Below are 23,209 nucleotides of genomic sequence, written 5' to 3' on the forward strand. Positions count from 1 at the left end.
CAACAGAAAGCAGCAGCCCGCCAGGTCAGGCGGGCAAAAGGCTGCCGCGGATACGGAGGCGGGCGAAAGTCAGAGGCTGCCCTCCCTGCCTCTCCTACTCCCTTCCCTCTCTTCACTCATCTCAAACAAAGAAACACACACAGTTGCACCAGGAGGATTAAGTTTGAATTCCTCCCCCTCCCTCCGGCCCACAAGTACACATACCTTTTCCAGAGTTGAAATCCACAGAGGATTTCAACTCTGCTCTTGCTGCATCATGAAAATATAAAAAGAAAAAGCAAGAGCTGAGATCAGGCTGGGCTAGTTGCTGCCAGAGTCGTCATGGATGACTCTGCTTAACTGTTTAAAAAAGCCTCTAAAAAAAACTCCCTCTACAGGAGGAGGCAGGAGAACCACTTGCCTCACCTACCTCAGGAATTTTTCAGCTTTTAACCCTTGCTTAATTCTGCTTGAGTGATCATAAAGTCAGATTAGATGAGGCACGTGGTTCTTCAGCCTCCTCCTGTAGAGGGTGTTTTTTTAGAGGCTTTTTTAAACAGTTAAGCACTAAGCAGAGTCATCCACTGTGACTCTGGCAGCAAGTAGCGCAACCTTTTCCTTTCCATTTTCTTTTCTTTTCATGATGACAGTGGTGAGGCTCTGCCTCCCCTGACTGCACGTCACTGATATATATATATATATATATATATATATATATATATATATATATATATATATATATATATATATATATATGTGTGTGTGTGGTGTGTGTGTGTGTGTGTGTGTGTGTGTGTTTATTTGTGCTGATAAAGGGTTTATTTATCAGCACAAATAAAACACAAATATAACAAAGGCAACAGTAAAAAAAAAATATTGGGTTTCTGTCGTGATGGACTCTTGTGATGAGCCGATTGACAGATGATGGAAGCAGTTAGCTTCCTCCCATAATTGGGGCTTACCAGGGGTTTGTGACACTAAATATATATATATATAACAAACAAACACCAAAAAGCCAAATGCAAGTCAGTTCTGTTTTCTTGGGAAAGAGTACATACTTACTCCATTTTTCATACCATAAATCTGTTACAAGCAAAATTAGTGAATTAAAGATTTATGTATTCTTTCATCATCAGAAATATTAGCTTTGGGAAAGTTGGAATTGAGAATTGATTGCAGGGAGAATGAAGGATACATGAGGTTTTGGCTTCTTTCTATCCTCTACGGTTATTAGCTCATTTGTATGAATTATTCATGGGTCCTTTTTGTGTAAAACAAAGCAAATGTTAATGGGTCACTTTGCCAGAGTATTCCTTCTCCCTAGTAGAAAGTCATATTAGTTAGTAAGAAGAATATCTCCATTGTTTTCTTTGTGCGTTTCCAAAAGATGAACGGGTGTTACATAAAGATAGGAAAATTAACTAAAGAATTGAACATTCATGAAGATAAGGAGTTGGAAGTGGTACTTTAGATCTCTTCTCTCAGCTCCTTTGGGATCTGCTAATATATATTGGGCTAGCCTTGCAAGTTTAAAAAAACATAAACTTTTCACAAAGAAAAAAATGACAATATTGAGCTTCTTCACATAATGTAGGACCTATGATGGTCTATGAAGATTAATATTTTGCCTTGAAAATAAGCATGCCAAGCAAAAGCAATCAGTCTAGGCAAATACTGAAGTGGGAAAAATAGTTGCTCAAGTACATATTATTAATATATTAGAAAAAATGTTTGAACAATTAATTATTTGGCTGTTGTGAAACGTTGCTCAGTATTGATTTCTGTGGGATATCTTTCAAAACCTATGTGTAACCACTATAAGACGTTGGTGTATTTGAAAATGGAAGAAATGCCATCTTCTTTAGCTCGTAAACAACCAAAAAATAATTTATATTGAGCTTCGTAGTAGTCTTTCATTTACGTAAAGTTGGGCCTCACCATCCTTATTTTAAGAGAAATAGTAGCTATCTAAATTTTGGTCAAGTATAAGACTGTTGTAAAATACAATATGTTGAATTAGGTGGCATGGAGGTCGTAAAAATAATCTAGTGATGTTTCCATGTTAATGCAATTTTTTTTGGTCCTTATTTTATTTTATTTATTTCTTTTTCATGTTTCTAGACTGCCCATATTGCTCCTTTCCTTGCTACTGGTTGTTTTGCTAGCAAGAATCTGTCTGAGATAGGACAAAAGGAGATCATTTTACAATTTGCCCTATTAAATACTCAGAACTATTGACAATAATTGTGTTAATAGTTATAATTACTTTCAATTAATATTGGTACTTCATTTCTGTGTTTTATCAACACATATTCTTATTGACTGTATGTGTCTCTGGTGCTCCCTTGATTTAACCAGTTTTTATATACACTTGACTGTCCTACCATGTTGTTAAGGAGTGTAGTGTTTGTTCTTAAAATAGTATTTTTATTGAATTTTTTACTTAGGTCATGTTCCTTCCTATGATATGGCTGGAAATGGGTCAAAAACAGAGTGTATCAGTGGACCAACTATGAAATCACAGCTTCAGGTAACTGGTAAGTCTATCTGTCTATCTAATCAGTCCTGTGGTTTGATTTAGATACTGTCCTCTGACAGCATCTCCAAATATTTTGTTTCTTTTTTATTGTGTTTGAATATATTGCATGTTTATTATATAAAAACACATTAGGCAGCTAACAAACACATTGATTAATTATGTGCTATCAAATCAGTTTCACTTTTTAGCCACATAGTTATTTTCCATGAATTAAACAAAATATACAATAATAAAAATGCAAGATAAAACTCTTAACAGTCACCAATACCTTGATATTATCCTCTCAAGAAAAAAAAGCTTGGCTCAGTTTACATAATGACACAATGCATGTGGAAGAGCTATGTTTTAACAGCATTCAGGAAGGAAGAAAGATACAGTTTTCCCTATCTCAGCTTTGTATCTCCTATTCCGTACAGTAGATGAAGCTATGGAGATCCCACCAGATGACAACTGCTGCATTCTGGACCAGTTGAATTTTTTGGGATGATCTTCAAGGGCAGCCCCATATAGAGAAAGTGTCTCTGGGTTTGGAGTCCCCTGGTTCTAGAGTGTTGCTGTCTTTAACTGTCAATGGGTAGTACTCCTCAATAGAGCTGTTGCAGAAATTGTGTGTCCTTCTGGACTTGCCGGTCCTAAAGAGCAGATGGCAGTCATGGCTTGGGGTGGGTGTGGGTGTGGGGGCCTTTATACAAATTCATCCTGTGCACTCATTCCTAAAGGGGGAGGCTCTGCTTATGGTCACTTGCTCTCTTGTCATTTCTCATTTGGACTTTGCAATAATCCAAAGTAGAAGTACAGTAACCCATTGTACTAGAGAAGTACATAGATGTATTGTGAATATATGCTATATCCTCTTTTGAAGTTTTTTCTGTTTAGAACATTTTAGAAATACTTCTTGCCTTTTTAAGTACTCATGACTTCTGCATATATTAGGGGCTTCTAAATGAAAGTCTTCCTTAATCAGTTATAATACCAAAGGCAAAAGTTTATACTCTTTTATTGGACAGATTTTATATTCTGAACTAGAAGATCTGAAGGTGATGCTTTTTTCTTCAGCAGTTTTTTTAAACCTCTTCCATTGGAATTACCATCATTTATATGTTGTTGCTAATATAGCTGTTAGTGTTGGTATGATTTGATCAGATATGATCAGCAGATTTTGGCTGGAAGAAAGTATGAAAAAAGATTTGACATACCATGTGTTATCATAGCTACTACTATTGTTAACACAATACAGGGATTCCTCAAATGATTAAAAATATGTACTGGGACTGAAATTCCAAACTAAAAAAAAAATAAAAGTATCTAGGAGAAACATAGTGGATATGGAAGTCATTTTCCATTAAAATCCTTAGGAGTATGACTTTGTTGGCCTGATCTACATGATGACCTACAGAGCTGCATTAGCTAATGGGCACTCGACACTGTCAGCTAACATTGCCATTAGCTAACATTGAACTGTGCTGGCCTATGAGTGAATCAGCCCTCTGGAAAACCTTGACTGAATGCAAGGGGATGGAGTCATGGAGGCAGCTAATGATAGCTTCCTTTCTTTTGTGCCCTTCTCCACTCATATCCTATATTGTGCACTAAGGGAAAGTACATCTGTGTACATTGTAATACCCCGTAAAGAGGCCTTGCTGATAAAAAATATGAATACCTTTGGTAAAACGATACATATAACAGGCAGAAGTGAGAAGCTATTTTACCATGCCCTTCCTAGCTTTCCGAGGACTCTGAAGACATGGTTTTGCCATCATACTTGGAATCTGGCTGTAGTGTAGAACCTACTGGATGACTTTGTAAGTGGTCCTTGTTTAGTGATTGCCTCTTTACTGACTGTTCACAGTGACGATACTGATAAAAAAAGTAACTTTGCAACCAATCCTTGCTTTTACCATCTTCGCAAACTATAAAGTAAAGGAAAATTGAAGTGAACGCTAAAATCATATTTCAGTTACCAACTATTTGTTTAAGAACCAAGTTGCAAGTCCCAAATGTCTTGCTAAATGAGAACTACCCGTATAGGTTGTGATGCATTAATTGTACTGTTGCTAAATACATTTTCTACCTTTAATGTTTTTTATATACAGTATACATACTGTTTTTGTTTAATTTTGTTTACTGTTCCTTCTTGTTTTAATCAGTTGAGCCACAAATCCGAGATTGTTCAGCTATATAAATTTAAATAAATGGTTTAACATTTATGAAAAGAAAGTTATGTTACACTTAAGTATTAATCTTGTGGCATAAGCTCATTTTCTTCATGCTTGGCCTAAAAATCACCACTTAGCAGGAGTGTTCTAAATTTGGCAAGGATGACAAAAACTAATGTTCTCTTGCATTTTTATAATTGAAGTGAGAGACTTGACACTTTTTAAATCAAATTGAGCTGGTATAGTGATGTTAATATCAAAACAAAATGGTTAGGGGGAATGTTAGATGTTAGCCTAATTCTGTCACTATTATTTTTATATATACAGTCATGAAATTAGATCTAATACAGTAGATCTAATAGAGCTAATTAGAACACAGATATATATACTGTATATATACTTATAATAATATATAATATTTAGATCTAATACTGGCATTGGCCCATTTGGCAGAAACAACATCAAGTATATGTTTCTTATAACTATCAACTGGTCTCTGACATTGACTGCAAAGATTTTTTCCCCCCATTTCTCCATATAAATTTTTCCCCGCAATGTTTGAGGGCTTTCTTGCAACCTGTGTCAGATCACCCCCATAGATTTATATCCATACTTTGACTTGCTCATTCCAGAACCTTACCTTACCTTACCTTTCCCTTTCCCTTTCCTTTCCTTCCTTGTCATCTTGTGGTGAGATGGGTAGCAAACAAATTTAATAAATACATACATACATACATATATACATACATACATACATACATACATACATTACATACATACATACATACATACATACATACATACATACAATTTTGTGATGGTGGGCTTCTCAGGCTCTGACTATATTTCCACCAACATGCTTTATAGTTGGTATCAGGTTCTTCTATTGAAATGCTGTCTTGATTTTCATTAAATATATGTTCTGGTGCTGTGACCAAATAATCTTTGGTTAATCTCTCCAAAGCACATTTTTCTAGAAATCCTGGTTTTTGCCTAGGTGTTCAGGAGCAACTTTCAGTCTTGCCCTGGTGTTTTTTTTCTGGATAGCAAATGTTTCTCCTGGCATATCTTCTATGTAGATCTGATTGGTACAGATTCCTTCTAATGGTAGATTCATGCATTGTGACATCAGCAGTGGTAAGAGCTACCTGTAGGTCATGTGATGCAATTCTGGGAATCTCAAAGACTTCTTTCAATATCTTACATTCTGCTCTTCTGCTGAACTTGCTTGGACAGACTGGCCTCGGTAGCGGTTTGAAATCTCCATGTCCTTTTCACTTGAGCTGAGCTACCGATAAATATAGCAATGTGCTTACTTTTTCCTCCATGCAGAATTTTCATCTATGTTAATTTAAATTACACAATGGATTATAAAATGTAAATGGTACATGGTATTCATTGCATTGTTTCCCCTTTATCAATATAATTGAAATGAAGATCAAATATATGTATGTTGAAATGTATTAAAAAAACTCCAAGATTTTAATAAGCTGTATATTTTTCACATGACTATGCTTATTGATATCACTATATACTTGGGCTTCATGCTCTCTCTATCCAACTAACCTCACAGGGTTGTTTTGGGACAGTAAGAGGAGGAAGGTATGTTGAATATGTTCACTGCCTTGAGTTATTTGTAAAATTAATGCAGGATACAAATACATACATATACATACTTTAAATTTGTTTACAGTTACATTTAAGTTTCTGAGCACCTAAAAATAAGCATAGAACAATTTTTAAATGAAAATAATAGCTTCAGAAACTTCATAAGAGCTACATACAAAATTTAAAAAATGTTTTATACACAATATAATTTTGACTAATAAGCAACCTATTAATGTCAGAATATGCATGTGGGTGGGATGAATATAAACATATTAATATTCATTCTCATATTTAGCTTATTCAAATGAAATGCACACTTAAGGAGCTATAACATACTTTCCGGCCTCCATTCTAAATAATGTGTTTATGATCTGTATTATAATGTTGCTATCTGTTTTAAATATTGGACATCTTTCCAATCTTTCAGTTTAGTTTTGAGCTGTAATAAATGCTTCATTCTTTCACAAATGAACTGAATAATATGAAACAAAGTGATACCTATATGCAGGTTGTTTTTGACTATGTTGTTCTTTCTTATTTTTCAAGTTATTTCTGCAAAGTTGAAAGAAAACAAAAACAAGTGGTTCGGACCCAGCCCATATGTGGAAGTTTGGGTTGATGGTCAGTCAAAGAAGACAGAAAAATGCAACAATACCAACAGTCCAAAATGGAAACAGCATCTTACAGTGTAAATTGAGAAATATCATTTCATTCTAAGAAAAATGGAAATACAATCAGATAATATTATGGGATGAATATTGATAATGGAAAAATGCAGTGCTTATAAGGAAAGAGTATAAATGTTCATGGGCACAGAATTTTGTTTATTTAAATTTGTTGGATAAATTTAAAGACATTTTACCCAGTTTACATAATCTATCAAATATCTTAGAAGTTCCTACTTTCATTAGTCTGAAAGAAGAACATAACTATTTGCTGTCTAAAAACTATTGGTCCCCAAATAAATGGAGAAAGTCTCCATTTGGGCAGCCTTTTAAACCTAATAAATGACTCGAGTTCTCAGGCTACTTGATGCCACGACTGTCTAAAATAAGGGGGAAAGAAGTACATATATCAGTGTTTACTAAATGTTAATGTGTTTGTCAAAACAATGACAAACATTACGAGTTTATAAAAGAATACCTTTTAATTGGAAATGAGTTACTTTAAATGGGAAGCTTGCTAACTTTTCTATAACTCCTGAAATCCAGGTTTTATTTTAAGGTAGCTATTTTCAATTGTCATTTAACATTTACTTTTGATTGATCTTTATTATTTCTAACCACAACTGTAGAAAAACATTGACTAACTGTTGTAAATGGAATCAGTATATTCGTAGCTTCCTCTTTAACTTCTTGGCACTTATTGTGCATACTAATCCAAAATTCAGGGAGAGATACTGGCAGGGAGGGGTTTTTTTTACAAGGAAGTGTCAGAAGAAACATTAATGAATTGTTTCTCAGTAACAGCCTGTATATCAGTTATCAGTTTAGCATCCATTAAAATAATGGATAAAAATACTGAAAATCAATAAAACAAATACTTCTAGAGATACTTCTAAGACTCTGGATATTCTACTATATATTGTGCCAGAAAAAAATGCCAAAAATTTGTAAGAAAAGCCAAATCCAGGAATGATCAATATTGTAATAGTTTGTTGCATGATCTGTAGGTATCAAACATTATAGTTTGTAGAAATTTACCCCCTTTCAGTTCAATTAAAGGCCAAAATAGTATAGTTTAATTAAAGCAAATGTCAAAACCTTAACAGCTTTTTTGGCTGCTAAGAAAAAGAAGTAGTCCACTGGAATGACTTCTGGAGTAGGGTAAGCAATTGTAGGAAGAAAGAACTCAAAATTATTCATTATATTGTTTTTGAAATAACTAAAAAGATTTATATGTTGGATAACATACCACTGAATATTCCCACAGTTCAATATTTTCTTTCAGAAAATGCTTGATCGGCAGCTGAAAATACTAGTATAAATGTGTGTTAAAAAAAGCTTTAAAAAGGAAGTTAACATAGTAAAGTGACTAACACTTTGATTAGAGTTCATATTTCACTTAAAAACTCCAGCCTTCAACATTTTATATTATTAGCAACTTCTTTCAATATAGATATTTCTGTGGTATTTTGATGCATAATTTAAATGAAGGAAAGAAAAGTATGTTTAATATTGCTTCTGCTTCTTTAGAATTGTCTCCCCTGTTAGCAAGCTACATTTTCGTGTATGGAGTCATCAAACATTGAAATCAGATATCTTACTTGGAAGTGCCACTCTAGACATTCAGGAGACACTAAAAGCAAATAATATGAAACGTAAGTATGTAGCAACAAATTACTGAAAACAATATACTTTTACATATATGGAGCTCTCTTTAAAAAAGAAATAAACGCCATAGCTGTGTATGATGCAGGCATGCTTATAATTTCAAAATTAAAACAATTGAATTCGAAATAATCTGTTTGGAGGTTAAAAAAAAAAGTTCTTTCAAGTTCAAATTGGGTTATCTGTACATTCTGGAAATATTTTTGAACTTGAACCAATTATGTTCTGAGTTCTAAATTAGATTTAAGGAGGACCAACTCACAAGGAGCAATTGTCTGAAGAACTTGTGAGAAATCTCAAGTCCTCTCCTTGCCTGGAGAGGAATTATGACGAGCCAATCTATTTGTTGGCTCTTCATTCCATTGTGGTTATCAGCATCACTTTTAGCAGAACCATCTTCAGTTTGCTATTTCTTCCCTGGAAGGATCTTCCCAATTTTATAATGTTTGTATATATTTGAAACTGTTGGTCTAATGTCAATCAAATTATCCAAGCTTTCTCTGTTGCTGTCTATTTCTGCAGAATAGTGATGAGTCATTTCTTAGAGTTTAAACAATGCCATTCTAATTCATTTTCAACACTTCGAAATGCACATTAATGTATGGTGAGGTTTCTAGGGGATGTTGATATTTACAATTATACAGAAGTAAATGAGTTGAAATAAGAAAAGTGTTTGCAAAAAACTCTGATTTTTAAAAATCATATTAGTCGAGTGATTTGAGTGGAAATCCTATTTTAAAATGCAGTAGCAAAAACTTTTACAGGAATCTTTGCTGCTGAATTGCGCATTCAGGTAACTTTAGAACATCTGAAAAACATTTGTGGTCCTCCTGGTGAATGTCAAAATATCTAAGCCTTTTTAAGTTGGTACAATAATGGAACAATGGTGAGAGCTCATTTCATCAATGAAATTTACTTCCATAGACTAGTGAAGAATGTGTGGTACAATAAGGGCTGATATAAAGATAAATGGGAAAAATAGGAAAGGAGCATTGAATTACAGTTAACTCTATCAGCAAATCTTTAAAATGCATATGTGGGGGATTTAAATATGTTGTTAACAATTCTAACATACTTGCTTAGCTTTAAGCAATTAAAACATTTTAATAGGCTATTTCTGTTTTTTACATAGTTGAGGAAGTGATTGTGAACATGGATCTTAATGGTGACAAAGAACCAGCTGACGGAATTGGAGAGTTGTCTGTCTGTCTAGATGGTATGCAGGTAGATCCTGAGCTTCTGACTAATGGTGATACCTCAAGCATAAGAAGTGAGTAATATTTTCCTATAGAGCTGTGCTGGTGAGCCTATGGCATGCGTGCCACAGGTGGCATGCAGAGCCATTTGTCAGGGGATGTGAGGCATTGCCCTGTCAGTTGGCCAGCGCACATACGCATGCTGGCCAGCTGATTTCGGTCTTCTTTTGAGGCCATTTTTCGCCCTCCGGAGGCTTCCCTGAAGCCTCCAAAGTGAAAAACCGGTCCTAAGGGGCAAACCGGAAGTTCAGGAATGGACTTCCAGTTTGCTCGTAAGGCCGTTTTTCACCCTGTGGAGCCTTCAAGAAAGCCTCCTGAAGGCCCCAGAGGTCGAAAATTGGCCCTAAGACAAACCAGAAGTCACTTCGGTTTGCTCGTAGGACCAGTTTTGCCCTCTAGAGCTTCAGGGAAGGCTCCGGAGGTCAAAAATGGGCCTACGGGGAACCCGGAAGTTCAAGAATGGTGACTTCTGGTTTGTCCGTAGATCTGTTTCTTCGCCCTCCGGAGCCTTCAGGGAAGCCTCATGAAGGCGTCCGGACATCGAAAATTGACCCTACGGAAAACCGGAAGTACCATTCCCGAACCTCCGGCTTCCCGTAGGTCAGTTTTTTGCCCTCTGAACCCTTCAGGGAAGCTTCTGAGGCCTCCAGAGGGTGTCCGGGGTGAGTGTGGGGAGGCTGTTTTCGCCCTCCCCAGGCTCCTAGAAAGCCTCTGGAGCCTGGGGAAGGTGGCAAAAGGGGGAGGGAAGCTGGGGACCACGTGCACTAGCATTATGGGTGTGACACGCTGGTGCACGACACCCCTGTTCTCTCCCCGCTTTTGACACGGCAGCCAAAAAAGATTTACCATCACTGCTATAGAGTATCTGTATCGCATAAACAAAGTCCTCAATCTTTGTTCAGCCCACTCTGAGGTATTTCCTGTGAGAAAAGTCTGTTGAAACTATCGATATTCTACCCTTATGCTTTCAATTTCTTGCCAGAACAATTCTATTTTTAAATAGCATAATTTTAAATAAAATATATTTTATTGCAATAAACATAATGACTTAAATAAAGTCTTAGCTACCAGACAATCTTAACCTTGCTTAGGATATTAAGGTGTTTTGGTTAAGGGCCCAGTTATTTGGAATAGCCGCCCTCCCCAAAAAATAATCTCAGGCTTATCTCTTCCTTTAACAGCATTCTCCCAAATAGTAAATACAAAACTGTTCCAGAGGTATTTGGAAGTTATTTGCCATCAATTAGTTATTACTGCTGTGTTGTGGTTTCATATTCCAGATTGGATCATGATGTCAAGATTTTAAAAGTTAGATTTTATAATTTTAAACTATTTAAATTTATCAGGTATGTTTTCATTGTGTGATTGCTGACCATACTGTTTAATTGTTGATTTTTGTTACGTCCCTGGCAGATTTGGAGGCATACAAATGTAATAAATAATATTCAGAATTAGTAATGTCTAGTTATCAGCAGAGGAGTAACTAGTAAACCAGCCAGTTTCTGGACAAACAACCATTGTGGCTTGATAGGGTTGGTTTTCAGATTATTACAAGCCTCCACTCTGCCAGGCTTTCAACATTGTGCTGTTAACATTTATAAACAATAAAATAGAGTTCCAGTATTTATTCAGTTTCTGTTTCCTCATGAGGCTGAACTCAGATGATTGTCATGGACTCTAATCTTAAATATAAATTCTTGTTATCTGTAGGGCAGGGAGCCATGACTTGTGATCACTGAAGCATGAACAAAAGGGCCCAGATACTTTGTATATATGTTAAGATCGCTAATACTTACAGATATTTTTTTTCTCAAACTGCTGTATACTCCATCATATTTTTCTGGTATTGTAAAGCTCTGCCTGCTTTGTGGAGGGAATCAGCCTTCCTTGTTGTCAGGTCTTAGTAGTTTTTATCTCACTGAAGTTTTCTTGTCAGAATCAATTATTTTCCTTTGGAAATTTTTTTTTCTACTTTAAGCCTTTGATAATGTTTCTAATAAAAAACCTACTTTTCCCGTTTCCCTGCATTTTTACTTTTACTGAGAAACTGTTTCTCTTCTTGTGGCCCTTTAGAAGTGTTGAGCTATATAACCTATCATTTTCAATTTTGCATTGACTGTAGGCACATGAACTAGGAATTAAAAGAACGTAGTCCAAGATATCAAAAGGCAACAGGTTGGAGAAAAGTAACTGTCTCTACTGTGCTATCCATAGCCTTTAGTCTTCCTGCACTTGTTAGTTGTTTATTTTCAGATATCACTAATGTATGTTTTAATCAAAGACAAGCAATGGTATCTACAAATTCCCTGTCTTTTCTGATTTTAATTTATATAAAATCACAGAATTATCTTTCCCTTTTCTCAGCTCCTGAAAAAGCTTACCTGATTTTGAGGTTAGGTTCAGAACAACACTGAAGGGATAATAATGGCTTAAGACTTAAGTGAAAGGAGCTATTAGTGAAAATTTCCAGCCTCCTCTGTTGCTTAGCTAAGAATTGTTTCCTGGATCCTGGTTCTGGATTCTTCTGTTTGGTGGGACAACTACAGCCCAACTTTATCTTATATTTAGTGTGCATTAGGTTGCCTGGTATAATTATGTAATGTTTATATCTTTTTAGTGTGATAAATGTTGTAAATTTGTATTTGCTTTATGTTTAAGGTCCTGACCCAGATGATGGCTCCAAAGCAAAAAATGAAACAAGGTATGGTGGTTCCAGTTGTATCTTACCATGAGCTCTAGATGATTGCTGGCCTAGCTATAATTGACTCAGGATAAATACATTTAAAATTTATATTTAAATATGTATTTAAAGTAAATAGAGTAATTCAGAAAGACTAAGCAGAGAGAAGATAAATATAAACAGATTCAATGACATGGTTTAATATCTGGTGAATTGTATCTATGTTCTAATGTCATAAAATCCTTCTCGTCTTTCAGCACTATGCTGTCAGAATTATTCATGTCACTCTGGCTATATGAAGGCCAACCATAACAACCTACACTGACTTCCTGCCTATTCGAGGATCCTGAGCTGGCAGGTCATCCAACGTCTCCATGGTGTTGCCCCACCCAAGTGTTTTTGATCCCAGCCCATTTTTTTCTTATAAATCCATTCTAGTATCTCTTGTGTCAAGAATTGCTTTTCAGAATAACACATGACATAACCTGCACTTATTTAAATTTCACCTTTTTCGTGAAGTTTTTACAACATACCTGCATATTTTTACCTGTTTTGCTCTCCTTCCCCTTTTTCAAAGCAAAATAAGAGTGCTTACCCTCTTCATTATGGGGGCAATGGACATTGTCAAAAAGGAACGCTGGAGGTCATCATATAACTGCAATATCTTCAGTGATCCTTTTCCCTCTTATATAGCACAGTAGATAGTATTTGATTGGAAATTAACTCACTCTTTTTACCTAGATGCCAATTTCAGGTTTCAGGGATAATCTTGTTTTCCTTTCTATTAAGGTGTGACAGTGTTGACAATTGTGAGACTGCTGTTTCCAGTGAAAACAAGGGGGCTAATATTAGTGACTCTCCATTAATTGCAAATGGTGGCTTCAAGCCTTCGAGACCTCCAAGGCCCTCTCGACCACCTCCACCCCACCCCGCGTAGGCCTTCAGCTCCAGTGGTATGTGAATATCAATATGAGATTAGTTTTCAAATTGAGTTCAATTTTATTTTACTTATGAATGGTGCCAGGAATTCATTCCTGACCAGTTCAAGGTTGACTCATCTTTCCATCCTTCCGAGATTGGTAAAATGAGGACCCAGATTTTTGGGGACAATATGCTGACATTTGTAAATTGCTCAGGGAAGCATCTAAAGCACTATGGAGCAGTATATAAATCTAAGTGCTATTGCCAGTTTGCCCACTGCACTGTTTAACTTTCTGACTTTCAGGAAAACATTCTCAAACTATATAAAGAGAAGTATACAATGCTACGTTATGGATGATTAAAGTTTGGAAGATTTCACCATATTTACATAATAATACTGAAATAACTTTATTTTTAAATTTTATTTATTCATTTACATGACACACACACACCACCCCAAAAAACCTGGCTTTTCAAATTTATATATTTATATATTGCATCCTGAAAATGAATATTCTCATTAAAGACTTCCAAATTTTTGTGATTCAGAGAACAAGAACTTGTATCCCAAATTGTTCATCTTAATTTTCTGAAATTAGAGTTTCCCTGAAATGGAATTGGTTAAAATTTAACTGGGAGCTACCTTTTCCAAAACAATCAATCCCTAATTTTTAATGTAGTGTTATAAATGAATTTTGATATTTAGGTATTTTTAAAAGGCTTTTTTACTTGACCATTCTTAATCAAAATAGTCTAATAATGCTACTATTATCATGTATCCTGTAGAAACCTACAGGCTTTCTCTGATGTACCAGAGTAAAAGTAATCATTGCCTTCTTTCCAATCTGTATTCTCTGCAGCATGTGTCAATGGCCCTTCTTCCACAGAATCAGAAGCAGCTAATAAAGAAACTGTGCCAACCGCAAGCACTTCAGCAGCAGAACCAAGTTCTGATGGAGGAACTTCAGGGACAGCTCTTCCTGCAGCATCTCCTGTAACTACTCCACCCATATGCAGACAAGTTCAGCCAGCAACTCCCATTTCACAGCCCCATCATACAGGTCCTCTTCCACCTGGGCAAGTGTTCAACATTGTTAAATTCTGTATTACAAGTAGTTTTGGAGCTTAGCAGCTTTTCCTCTGAAAGGCAGCACTTTCTTGCATCTCTTTCATGCCTGAAATCATCCAAAATATGATTTGTATACCACCTATAAACCAGTTTTTAAAGTTCTTTATGAAATCTCATATGATGACACAAATATCAAAATTCCTATAGCAACGAATGTTGATTGCAGCACCCAAACAAGACAGCTAAGCAGGTACATTAGATGGCCTTCTGCAATACTGGTGGGAAAATACAGTTTATAAATAAAATGATATTGTTTCTGACATATGATTAGAAATTATTGGGAAATATGAACTAGTGTGGCTATTTTCCAAGTAGTGCAGCACCACTAGATCATCATAAATTCTTGTTCTCAAGTTAGTGTGATATGGTAAAGATAAAATTGGCTACATCTGAATGGTCTGCTTCGTTTAGAAGGATTGTAGTACAACTAAATAGAATATATACTGTAAAAATATGAATAAAATAGAATTCATTGGAATGACAAGCAGGTTTTACTCTGCTTTTACCAAACTTAAAAGTGTGATGGGAAATGAATACTGTCAGAGCACTAGATCACAGAGAGTGATTCAGATTCTAACTGCCAAATTAAGACGGGTAGTTGATCCAAAATTCTTAGCCTACAATATTTTGCAGAATTACTATGAGGTTAAAATGAGAAATACCACATTTGCCACCCTACATATTTGAGTTAAAAAGCGGACAGTTCAAATGTGACAAATATTTTTAGTCCAATAAATTTGTGAAATTGCAAATAGTTGAAGAATTTTCTTTATCAAGGATTGCACTATAGTAATAGCAAACTTAAAATGTGAAATGAAAGTAAGCCTTTGTGTGCTGCCCCAGCAGTATATAGATAGTGTAGGAATCAAGAGATGTCTCCTTTAAGAAACCACCTCCTGGAAATGTAGGCAGAGGCTGCCTTATGGGAATTGTAGTTCTATGACATGTGATCATATCTGTGTTTCTGATTGGCCACTGAAGCATTCTGCCTGCATGCAGAGACAATAGCCGGTCATTTTGAACCGGGAAAGCAAAGTGTGTGCTTCAACCTGGTAACAAAATCATCATCTTTTTACACCACGTGAGGGGACAGATTATAGAAAGTCAGAAGTATCTTAACACTGAAATGTAAGTTTTGTTATTAAGAATGCCTGATAATAAATTCGATCTGAATGAGATTCCCAAATGTGGAGTTAACTGCATGCCCCGAGCAAGCCTACAGCGCTTGAGGCAGAACACTTTGCTTTATATAATGTCTAAATAGGAAGAAAATACACGTTTTATATATTGCAATTGTAGAGGGCTTAAGAAGCCACTTTCAAATAAGCAGCAAGGTGAAGGTATTTGAATAAATTCACGTGTTATTGTTTTTTTCCAGGTGGGAACAAAGAGTTGATCAGCATGGCCGAGTGTATTATGTAGATCATGTAGAAAAAAGAACAACGTGGGATAGGCCAGAACCTCTTCCTCCAGGGTGAGCAATTCTCAATACATTAACTCATGGATTGTTTTTTGCTAGGTTGTTATTGCTTTGGGAGTCATGTGTTTTATTGCTTTTGAATGTTGTTGTTATAGATCTAGAAATTTGGGACATTCCCAAGCAGTTGTAAAAGAACTTGTAGGTATAAATTCAGCAGTTAGGTTTGCTGTACTGCCCCTATCTTTTTTCTGATTCAATTGACAAGAAAGCAATCAAATCCCATTTTTCATATACTAATATATTTATTAAAATACATATTATACACTTGAATAATGTAAAAGTAATAGCCTTATTTTTGCTATTACAGGCAAAATAGACACAAATAAATAAAATGTAGCCGCTTTAATCAAAATGCTGGAATTGAGAAATAGAATGGCATAGGGATAGAATTAAACTACTTTTCCTCACTGTTCCAATAAAATTGAGAAAATATTTTGCTTGACCCATTTTATTTGTGTGTAGATTTATATCCTGGCTTTCATTCAAGACCTCCAAGTGGCAAACATAGGGCTCCCTATTTGTGTGTGTGTCCTTTGTACTGCATGGGTTCTCCGTTTTCTTTCCTTCTTTTATCTGATTGCTATGTTCTTTGTGGTCTGTGCTGCTTTCATTTAAATATATCACCCTTGTTCTTTAGTTGGGAGCGCCGAGTGGACAACATGGGACGGATTTATTACGTTGACCATTTCACCAGAACAACCACTTGGCAACGACCAACTCTGGAATCTGTTCGTAATTATGAGCAATGGCAACTTCAGCGTAGCCAGCTTCAAGGAGCTATGCAGCAATTTAACCAGAGGTTCATATATGGGGTGAGAACTTACTGAAGAATGGGTTGCAAATCAAATATAACAGATACATTAGCACAACACCATCTAATTAAAGTTAAGAATTGAGAGAACACTATATTAAATAATTTCTATTGAGAATCCATTAAGCTTCCAAAAACAAAGAAGTACAATAAAATTTAAATGTGATTTGCTTGCTATAGAGAGAAATTATTGTTTTTCTTTCTTTTATAGTTTTTTGAAAAATTACTTCTTCTTACAATATTATTTTAAATAATTCTTTACTTCAGAGTAGTATGGCTTAGATATTTCAGACTATGTTTTATGCCATTCTTGGAACAATACAAGTAACATTTAGCCCAATATAGAGATTATAATCATAATTTATTCAAGAAAGAGATTAGCATTGGCAATATTACATTAGATTTGCAGGATTTCACTTGAACTCAGTCTTATTTATAAAATACCCCTTAAGTCTTGCAAGAGAAATCTTGTTTTAAAATAATATACGTATAGCACAGTTTGTAGATCACCACTAGGACAGTTTAATTAGTGTTTATTAAGATGTATCTTCTTGTGATTGTAGAATCAAGATTTCACACAGAATAAAGAATTTGATCCTCTTGGTCCCTTGCCACATGGATGGGGTAAGATATTTTTTAAGTTCTAGTTTCTAGTATCACTTATTTGGAATTTATTCTTACTCATTTCATTTAGTAATCACCAGGATTTTTTTTTCTTATCTGACATTCATGATCCCAAAGCTTACATGCAGGGGCACTGATGCATAAGCCATATAAAATGTGTCCCCCCCCCCCAATTTATTGAGTTAATGCATAATGTCAAATTATTTTTGCTACTTTACATGCAGAACTGCATAATTGTTCAAAATCTGGAATCAGGATTTGACCATTGTTTCTTAAGGGATAAACAGTGAGAGGATGTATCCTGCTGAAGGAGCATTACTCAAAAAAAGTGACACCTATTTTTTTCTGAGAGTAGATTTATTCTTTGTTGCTCTTGCACTGGCACCTTATAAAGAGGAATTAAGCTTCTAGATTAATTTAAATACTTCATCTACATAACTGTTACAAAAGACCATATTTCCAGGTAAAGTGTTTAAGATTAAAATCAACATAAAGTGATTTCAAAGCTGCCAAAATGTAATTGGATGGTGTCAAAATAAATGCTTTCTCAGTGATAATTTCCATACTTGCAATTCCTTACATCCTCTGAAAGGTTCCATTTGAGCAAGTTCACCTGTTCATCTCCTATTACACATCCTAAGCTTTGCCTTAGAAGCCCTTTAACCGGTTGAGTGGAGGGTCGTCCAAATTGTTGTAGTGTATAGTAACAATAGCAATAAGTCTTATATAAGTTGAGTGAGATATTTTCCATGAACAAATGTGCTCACATAAATATTACTTAGATATGTCTTATATCAAAATTAACAACATAATTACTGTATTTTCTCTCAGAAAAGAGACAGACAGCAATGGCAGAGTATATTTGTCAATCATAATACTCGCATCACACAGTGGGAAGATCCCAGGAGTCAAGGGTAAGATCCAGCATTGTTCAACAATATTCCAAAGGGTATGCTTTTTTTCCTTACAAGCAGTGAAAGTAACATTGAGTATTAAAAAATCTGTAATTCATAAAGGTATGGATAATCTTCTAACTTAGATGGTTTCTTGCTAAAATAAGTAGTGTAGTAATAACTCAAAAATGCACATGCACATTGAGTAGAGCTTGATGATATCACATTTGTCTCTTTGGACCCTCAGTGGAAATCTTACTGTTTAAATATTAACATTTGATTAAGATGCAGTATAATTACATGTGACATACAGAATACTTGCAGCATCAGTGTTTGAAATATGAGCTCAAAGAATGGTGATTATTTCTCCTGTCCATTTTGTTGAATATTTAAATGATAAAAATGAAAAACAACATGAAAGTTAAGGTGTAACAAGTGTCTACTACCTTATAAAATATTCAGATGTCATGGCATATTTTGAGTTTAAAAGAAACAGAATGGCAAAAACATATCAGCTGTAACGAAAACAGTGTTATTTGTTCTCTTTGATAATCTAGTAGATAAAGAAACATTGACCTCCGATCACTGAGCAGGAATAGCAGCATTTTAATATTCTCTTACTAAATGTCTCTGGTTTTTTTCCCCTTCTAATGACACTATCCCTTTGAGTACCAGGTAAATGATAATGGACAATTAAAGTTCTGCTCAAATAACTACTAGTTTGGATTTAAGATGCAGATATGATTTGCATAGTCTATCAGTTTTATAACATGCAGTTCATATCTTTTGTATCTTTTTATAGTCAATTAAATGAAAAACCTTTACCAGAGGGCTGGGAAATGAGATTCACTGTGGATGGAATTCCATATTTTGTGGATCACAACAGAAGAACAACAACATATATCGATCCTCGTACTGGAAAATCTGCTTTGTATGTTTTTTTCCTCCTAAAATATCAATGGTGTTTAGGTAGTCTGTAGAAAGGGACAGGGTTAACACAATAGTTAACACAATAGGTCTCTTTCATATTAACTAAATATTACATTGTTACTTTCTGATCAAATATTATTTGATAAGACTGATTAATATACTAGTCTGAATATTGAACTTTTTCTCTTCTATATACCCTTTATTCTCAAGGCAGGTCAGGTTTATTTCTGCTTCCGGGCAGTTTCTAAAACAAAACAAGATAATGCTTAAAAGCAATTATTTTTCAGTGTTTTAATGTTTAATGCACATTACATTACATTTACATTAAATGCTACACAGCTAAATCCATTTAAAACTAAAAGTGGTGTGACACTGAACATTAGAGATATTGGCAAATAGATTTTTCCTGTCCTTTCACTTTCTTATTTGGAATTGTTCTCCTTGCTTTCATTAAAATTAGAATGAAAAGAAGACTTCCAATCTATCTTTCTTCATATCACCTTCTTTCCCTCCACTTTTTCAAATCTTTCCATTTAATTTGCACTGGCTGGGTTGTATATTAGGAATGAGAGAAAAGGAATGGATGAAGTAGACCAGGGTTGGCAACTTGTAGATGTATGGGCTTCAACTCCCAAAATTCTAAGTGATGAAATCCATTCACTGAAATAGACTATCCTTCTCTTTGAGTTCTGATGCCAGGATGAAAGTCCATCTTTTCTGGGATAAACTGCAATTCCCAAGGATTATCAGCAGTTTTTTTTAAGTACTATCAGGGAGGAAACCAGATGCCCCTTGACTTCTTTTACAGTTGGGGCAGTGCCAACTGTATAAATACACACACACACACACACACACACACACACACACCACATCACTCCAAGGTGGACTAAAAAAATCCTTCTAATTCTAAAAAGGAAGTTTATATTTAACATAAGATAGGAAATTGCTGTTTTAAGTAATGATTTTTTATGGAGAAATACTTTATTGTGAGAAGGGATTTTATTTTATTTATTATTTATCTATCAATCAATCAAGTCTATTTGGTACCATCTTGCAGTTCAGACTACTCTGAGCTGCTTACATTCAGATAAAATAAACATTCAAATATTATAAATATAAAAATGGATTAAAATTACAAAAAATAAAACAAGCTAAAAAACAAGGGTTTAAGGGGCAGAGGTGAGGTGCCTTCTCTGTTAGTGTACCACCTACCTCTAGCCAGCTTCTCTTTCAGGACAACGTGCCTGAAAGAGGTTTTCAGGCTTTTTCTGAAGTCTAAGAGAGAAGCAGCAGATCTTGCCTCCTGAGGCAAGATGTTCCAAAGGACAGGAGCCATGGCAGAAAAGGCTCTTCTGGATCCCACCAAACCAAAATTTCTTGGCTGGTGCGATCTGCAGCGGGCTGTTTCTGCCAGCACCAGTGGGATGGGCCAATTCCATTGGGGAAATATGGCATGCATTCTGATAGCATATTTTTCTGTTCAATTTTATTCAGATATTTAGGCAAAATCCTTAACTGAATATACATTTGTGCTTAATCAGTGTCACCTTGTTTTTGCTTCCAGAGACAATGGACCTCAAATAGCCTATGTTCGTGATTTCAAAGCAAAGGTCCAATATTTCCGATTTTGGTGTCAGGTGAGAGATACTTCCCTTTAGAAATGTAATCATGAAGCTCTTGCTATCTGCAAAATATTTAATCTTGCCTGAAATCATGCAATTTGTTATGCCATATTGTGATTTGTATAGGTTAGTATATTGGCATTATTGTTTTGGTTTATTTGTGGCATGGTTTATTATTGCTTTTAATTCAGTCATGACATATTTGAAAATCATGATTAATCAAATCAGAGCTTATAATTGCCTCTGTATGTTCAGAGTAAGAAATATTTATATAATGCTTTCTGATATTATACATCAGCTCCTGCAACTAAGTTTCTAGTCCTGGATTTTCTGAAGCTGATGTGTATTAAAACAGCTCCAGCAACATAAGGGTTGAAGAGGAAAAAGGGACTATTGGGTTCCTCTCACTCTGCAGCAGTTTTTCTTATTTAAAAATTGTCTTGTAATGCCATGTAGACCCAAAACAAACGAACCACTCCTTCCTGCCCAGTGGTGGGTTCCTAACTGGTTTACTACCGGTTCACTTGAGAGGGCATTTTGCTATGTTGCTATGAAGAGGCATCCATATTTTGAAATCAAATTTGAAGTACTCACAGATAAATATTACTGAATTTATGAATAATGTAAATAATGTAAACTGTGATTAACATATTTAATTATAAAAAACATGTTAATGGGAAAATTACAGAATTGGCATGTCACCTTTTTCCAAAAGATTACACAGTAATATTTTGTATTCCGATCACTTCACCATGAAGATAGCAATGTTTCTTTATAATGAGTTCACCGTTTGTCCTTTTATGAATTTGCCTTGTTGGAGGGTAACCCTTATGCATTAAGATACATTTCTTTTGTGACTCTGTAGACCAACTTGTCACATCTTTCCTTGCACGTATGAATTATAATTTTGTTTACAATTAAGATTTTCTTAATTATCAACTTTTTAAATTTTCATACAATATATCAGACATTTCCTGTATCCGTATTTTATCAGATGCGCTACGTGAGCATAAAATGAATGCAAGAATATTTCTTATTTTGTAATAAGAAAATTGCTGGGCATGAACATAAAGTGCCTCCTATTCTGGATAAGTAATTAATTTGTTCACAGTTCCTCCTGAGAGTGTTTGAGGGAGTGAATTCCTGCTGAGAGTGTAATATGTTTGTAATTATGATTATCTAATATGTTTGTTTTTCAAATGTATTTCTTACATTTCAGCAACTCTCTATGCCCCAGCATATAAAAATAACAGTGAGCAGAAAAACACTGTTTGAAGATTCATTTCAGCAGGTAAATGAGCAGAAATTTTTGAACTAAGTAATATTTTTTTCCTAAAATTATTTGATCAACATTTTTTCCTAATTGCAACTTGGATCACTGCCTTACATGTACTTTAGTCTAAATAGCTATGTGAATAACTATTAATATTCTAAGTAACGTTTGATATATTTTTTCCTGTGAAGATTATGAGTCTCAGTGCCGTGGACCTAAGAAGACGCTTGTGGGTCATTTTTCCAGGAGAAGAAGGCTTAGATTATGGAGGTGTTGCTAGGTTAGTATGACTTAATTCATAAAAACCATAAAACTAAAATTTTGCTGTAGAAAGTTGCTTAAGAAATTGAGGTTTTAGTTTTTTCATTATTGCCCCCATTGTGTTAAAAGGCTTTTTAAATGCCCTCTGTAAAGTATATACTGTGAGGTTCAAATTTAGTTATATTTTCTATAAACTCACTAAAAACAAAGATCTAGAATTGCAGTAACTAAATCCTTTGCTAAAATATTATGATCTTTGGATCCAATTCAGTATTTAATTTTTTAGAAATCTGAGAACAGTTGGAATTGCTAATTTAAGAAGCTACTATCATCCAAAAATTTATTTCAATGCAGTATTCATCCATAGTTTCAGGTGTATAGCACATTCAAGCACCCTTGCCTACTCTTCAGATCATAAAAGATTTCTTGTAAAGTCAAATACATAAGCATATCGGCTATCTGTATGAATATTGGAACTAAACACCTTGAAAAATCAACATCAGGAATGTGATTTTGTAAACTATAATATGTTAGATATTATACAACAATTTAGATATCATTAATTTTTCTCAGTATTCTTAAGCAGTGCAGTTGTCAATTGAAATACATGGAGATTTCAAGAATAGTGATTGAAATAGTAATGAAAATAAAACTTTTGTGTTGTCATAGAAATAAATATAATAAAAAGAATTTGTCAGGCACAAAAGACCTAGACAA

At 34.8% G+C, this 23,209-nt stretch overlaps 1 protein-coding gene across 1 annotated transcript in view; it reads left to right on the top strand.

Moving 5' to 3' along the window:
• Positions 1-23,209, top strand: part of ITCH (itchy E3 ubiquitin protein ligase) — a 49,049-nt gene that overhangs the window by 14,455 nt on the left and 11,385 nt on the right. Inside the window, 16 exon segments of the mRNA XM_032217295.1 lie at positions 2,428-2,516; positions 6,829-6,970; positions 8,478-8,602; positions 9,745-9,882; positions 12,527-12,569; positions 13,338-13,501; positions 14,330-14,546; positions 15,977-16,072; positions 16,716-16,890; positions 17,453-17,513; positions 18,350-18,373; positions 18,376-18,427; positions 19,209-19,337; positions 20,901-20,973; positions 22,178-22,249; positions 22,423-22,511. Coding sequence (XP_032073186.1) covers positions 2,447-2,516; positions 6,829-6,970; positions 8,478-8,602; positions 9,745-9,882; positions 12,527-12,569; positions 13,338-13,501; positions 14,330-14,546; positions 15,977-16,072; positions 16,716-16,890; positions 17,453-17,513; positions 18,350-18,373; positions 18,376-18,427; positions 19,209-19,337; positions 20,901-20,973; positions 22,178-22,249; positions 22,423-22,511 — 1,670 coding nt within the window. The 5' untranslated portion in view covers positions 2,428-2,446.

Source organism: Thamnophis elegans, chromosome 5 (assembly GCF_009769535.1).
Source record: "Thamnophis elegans isolate rThaEle1 chromosome 5, rThaEle1.pri, whole genome shotgun sequence".
Lineage (NCBI taxonomy): Eukaryota > Metazoa > Chordata > Lepidosauria > Squamata > Colubridae > Thamnophis > Thamnophis elegans.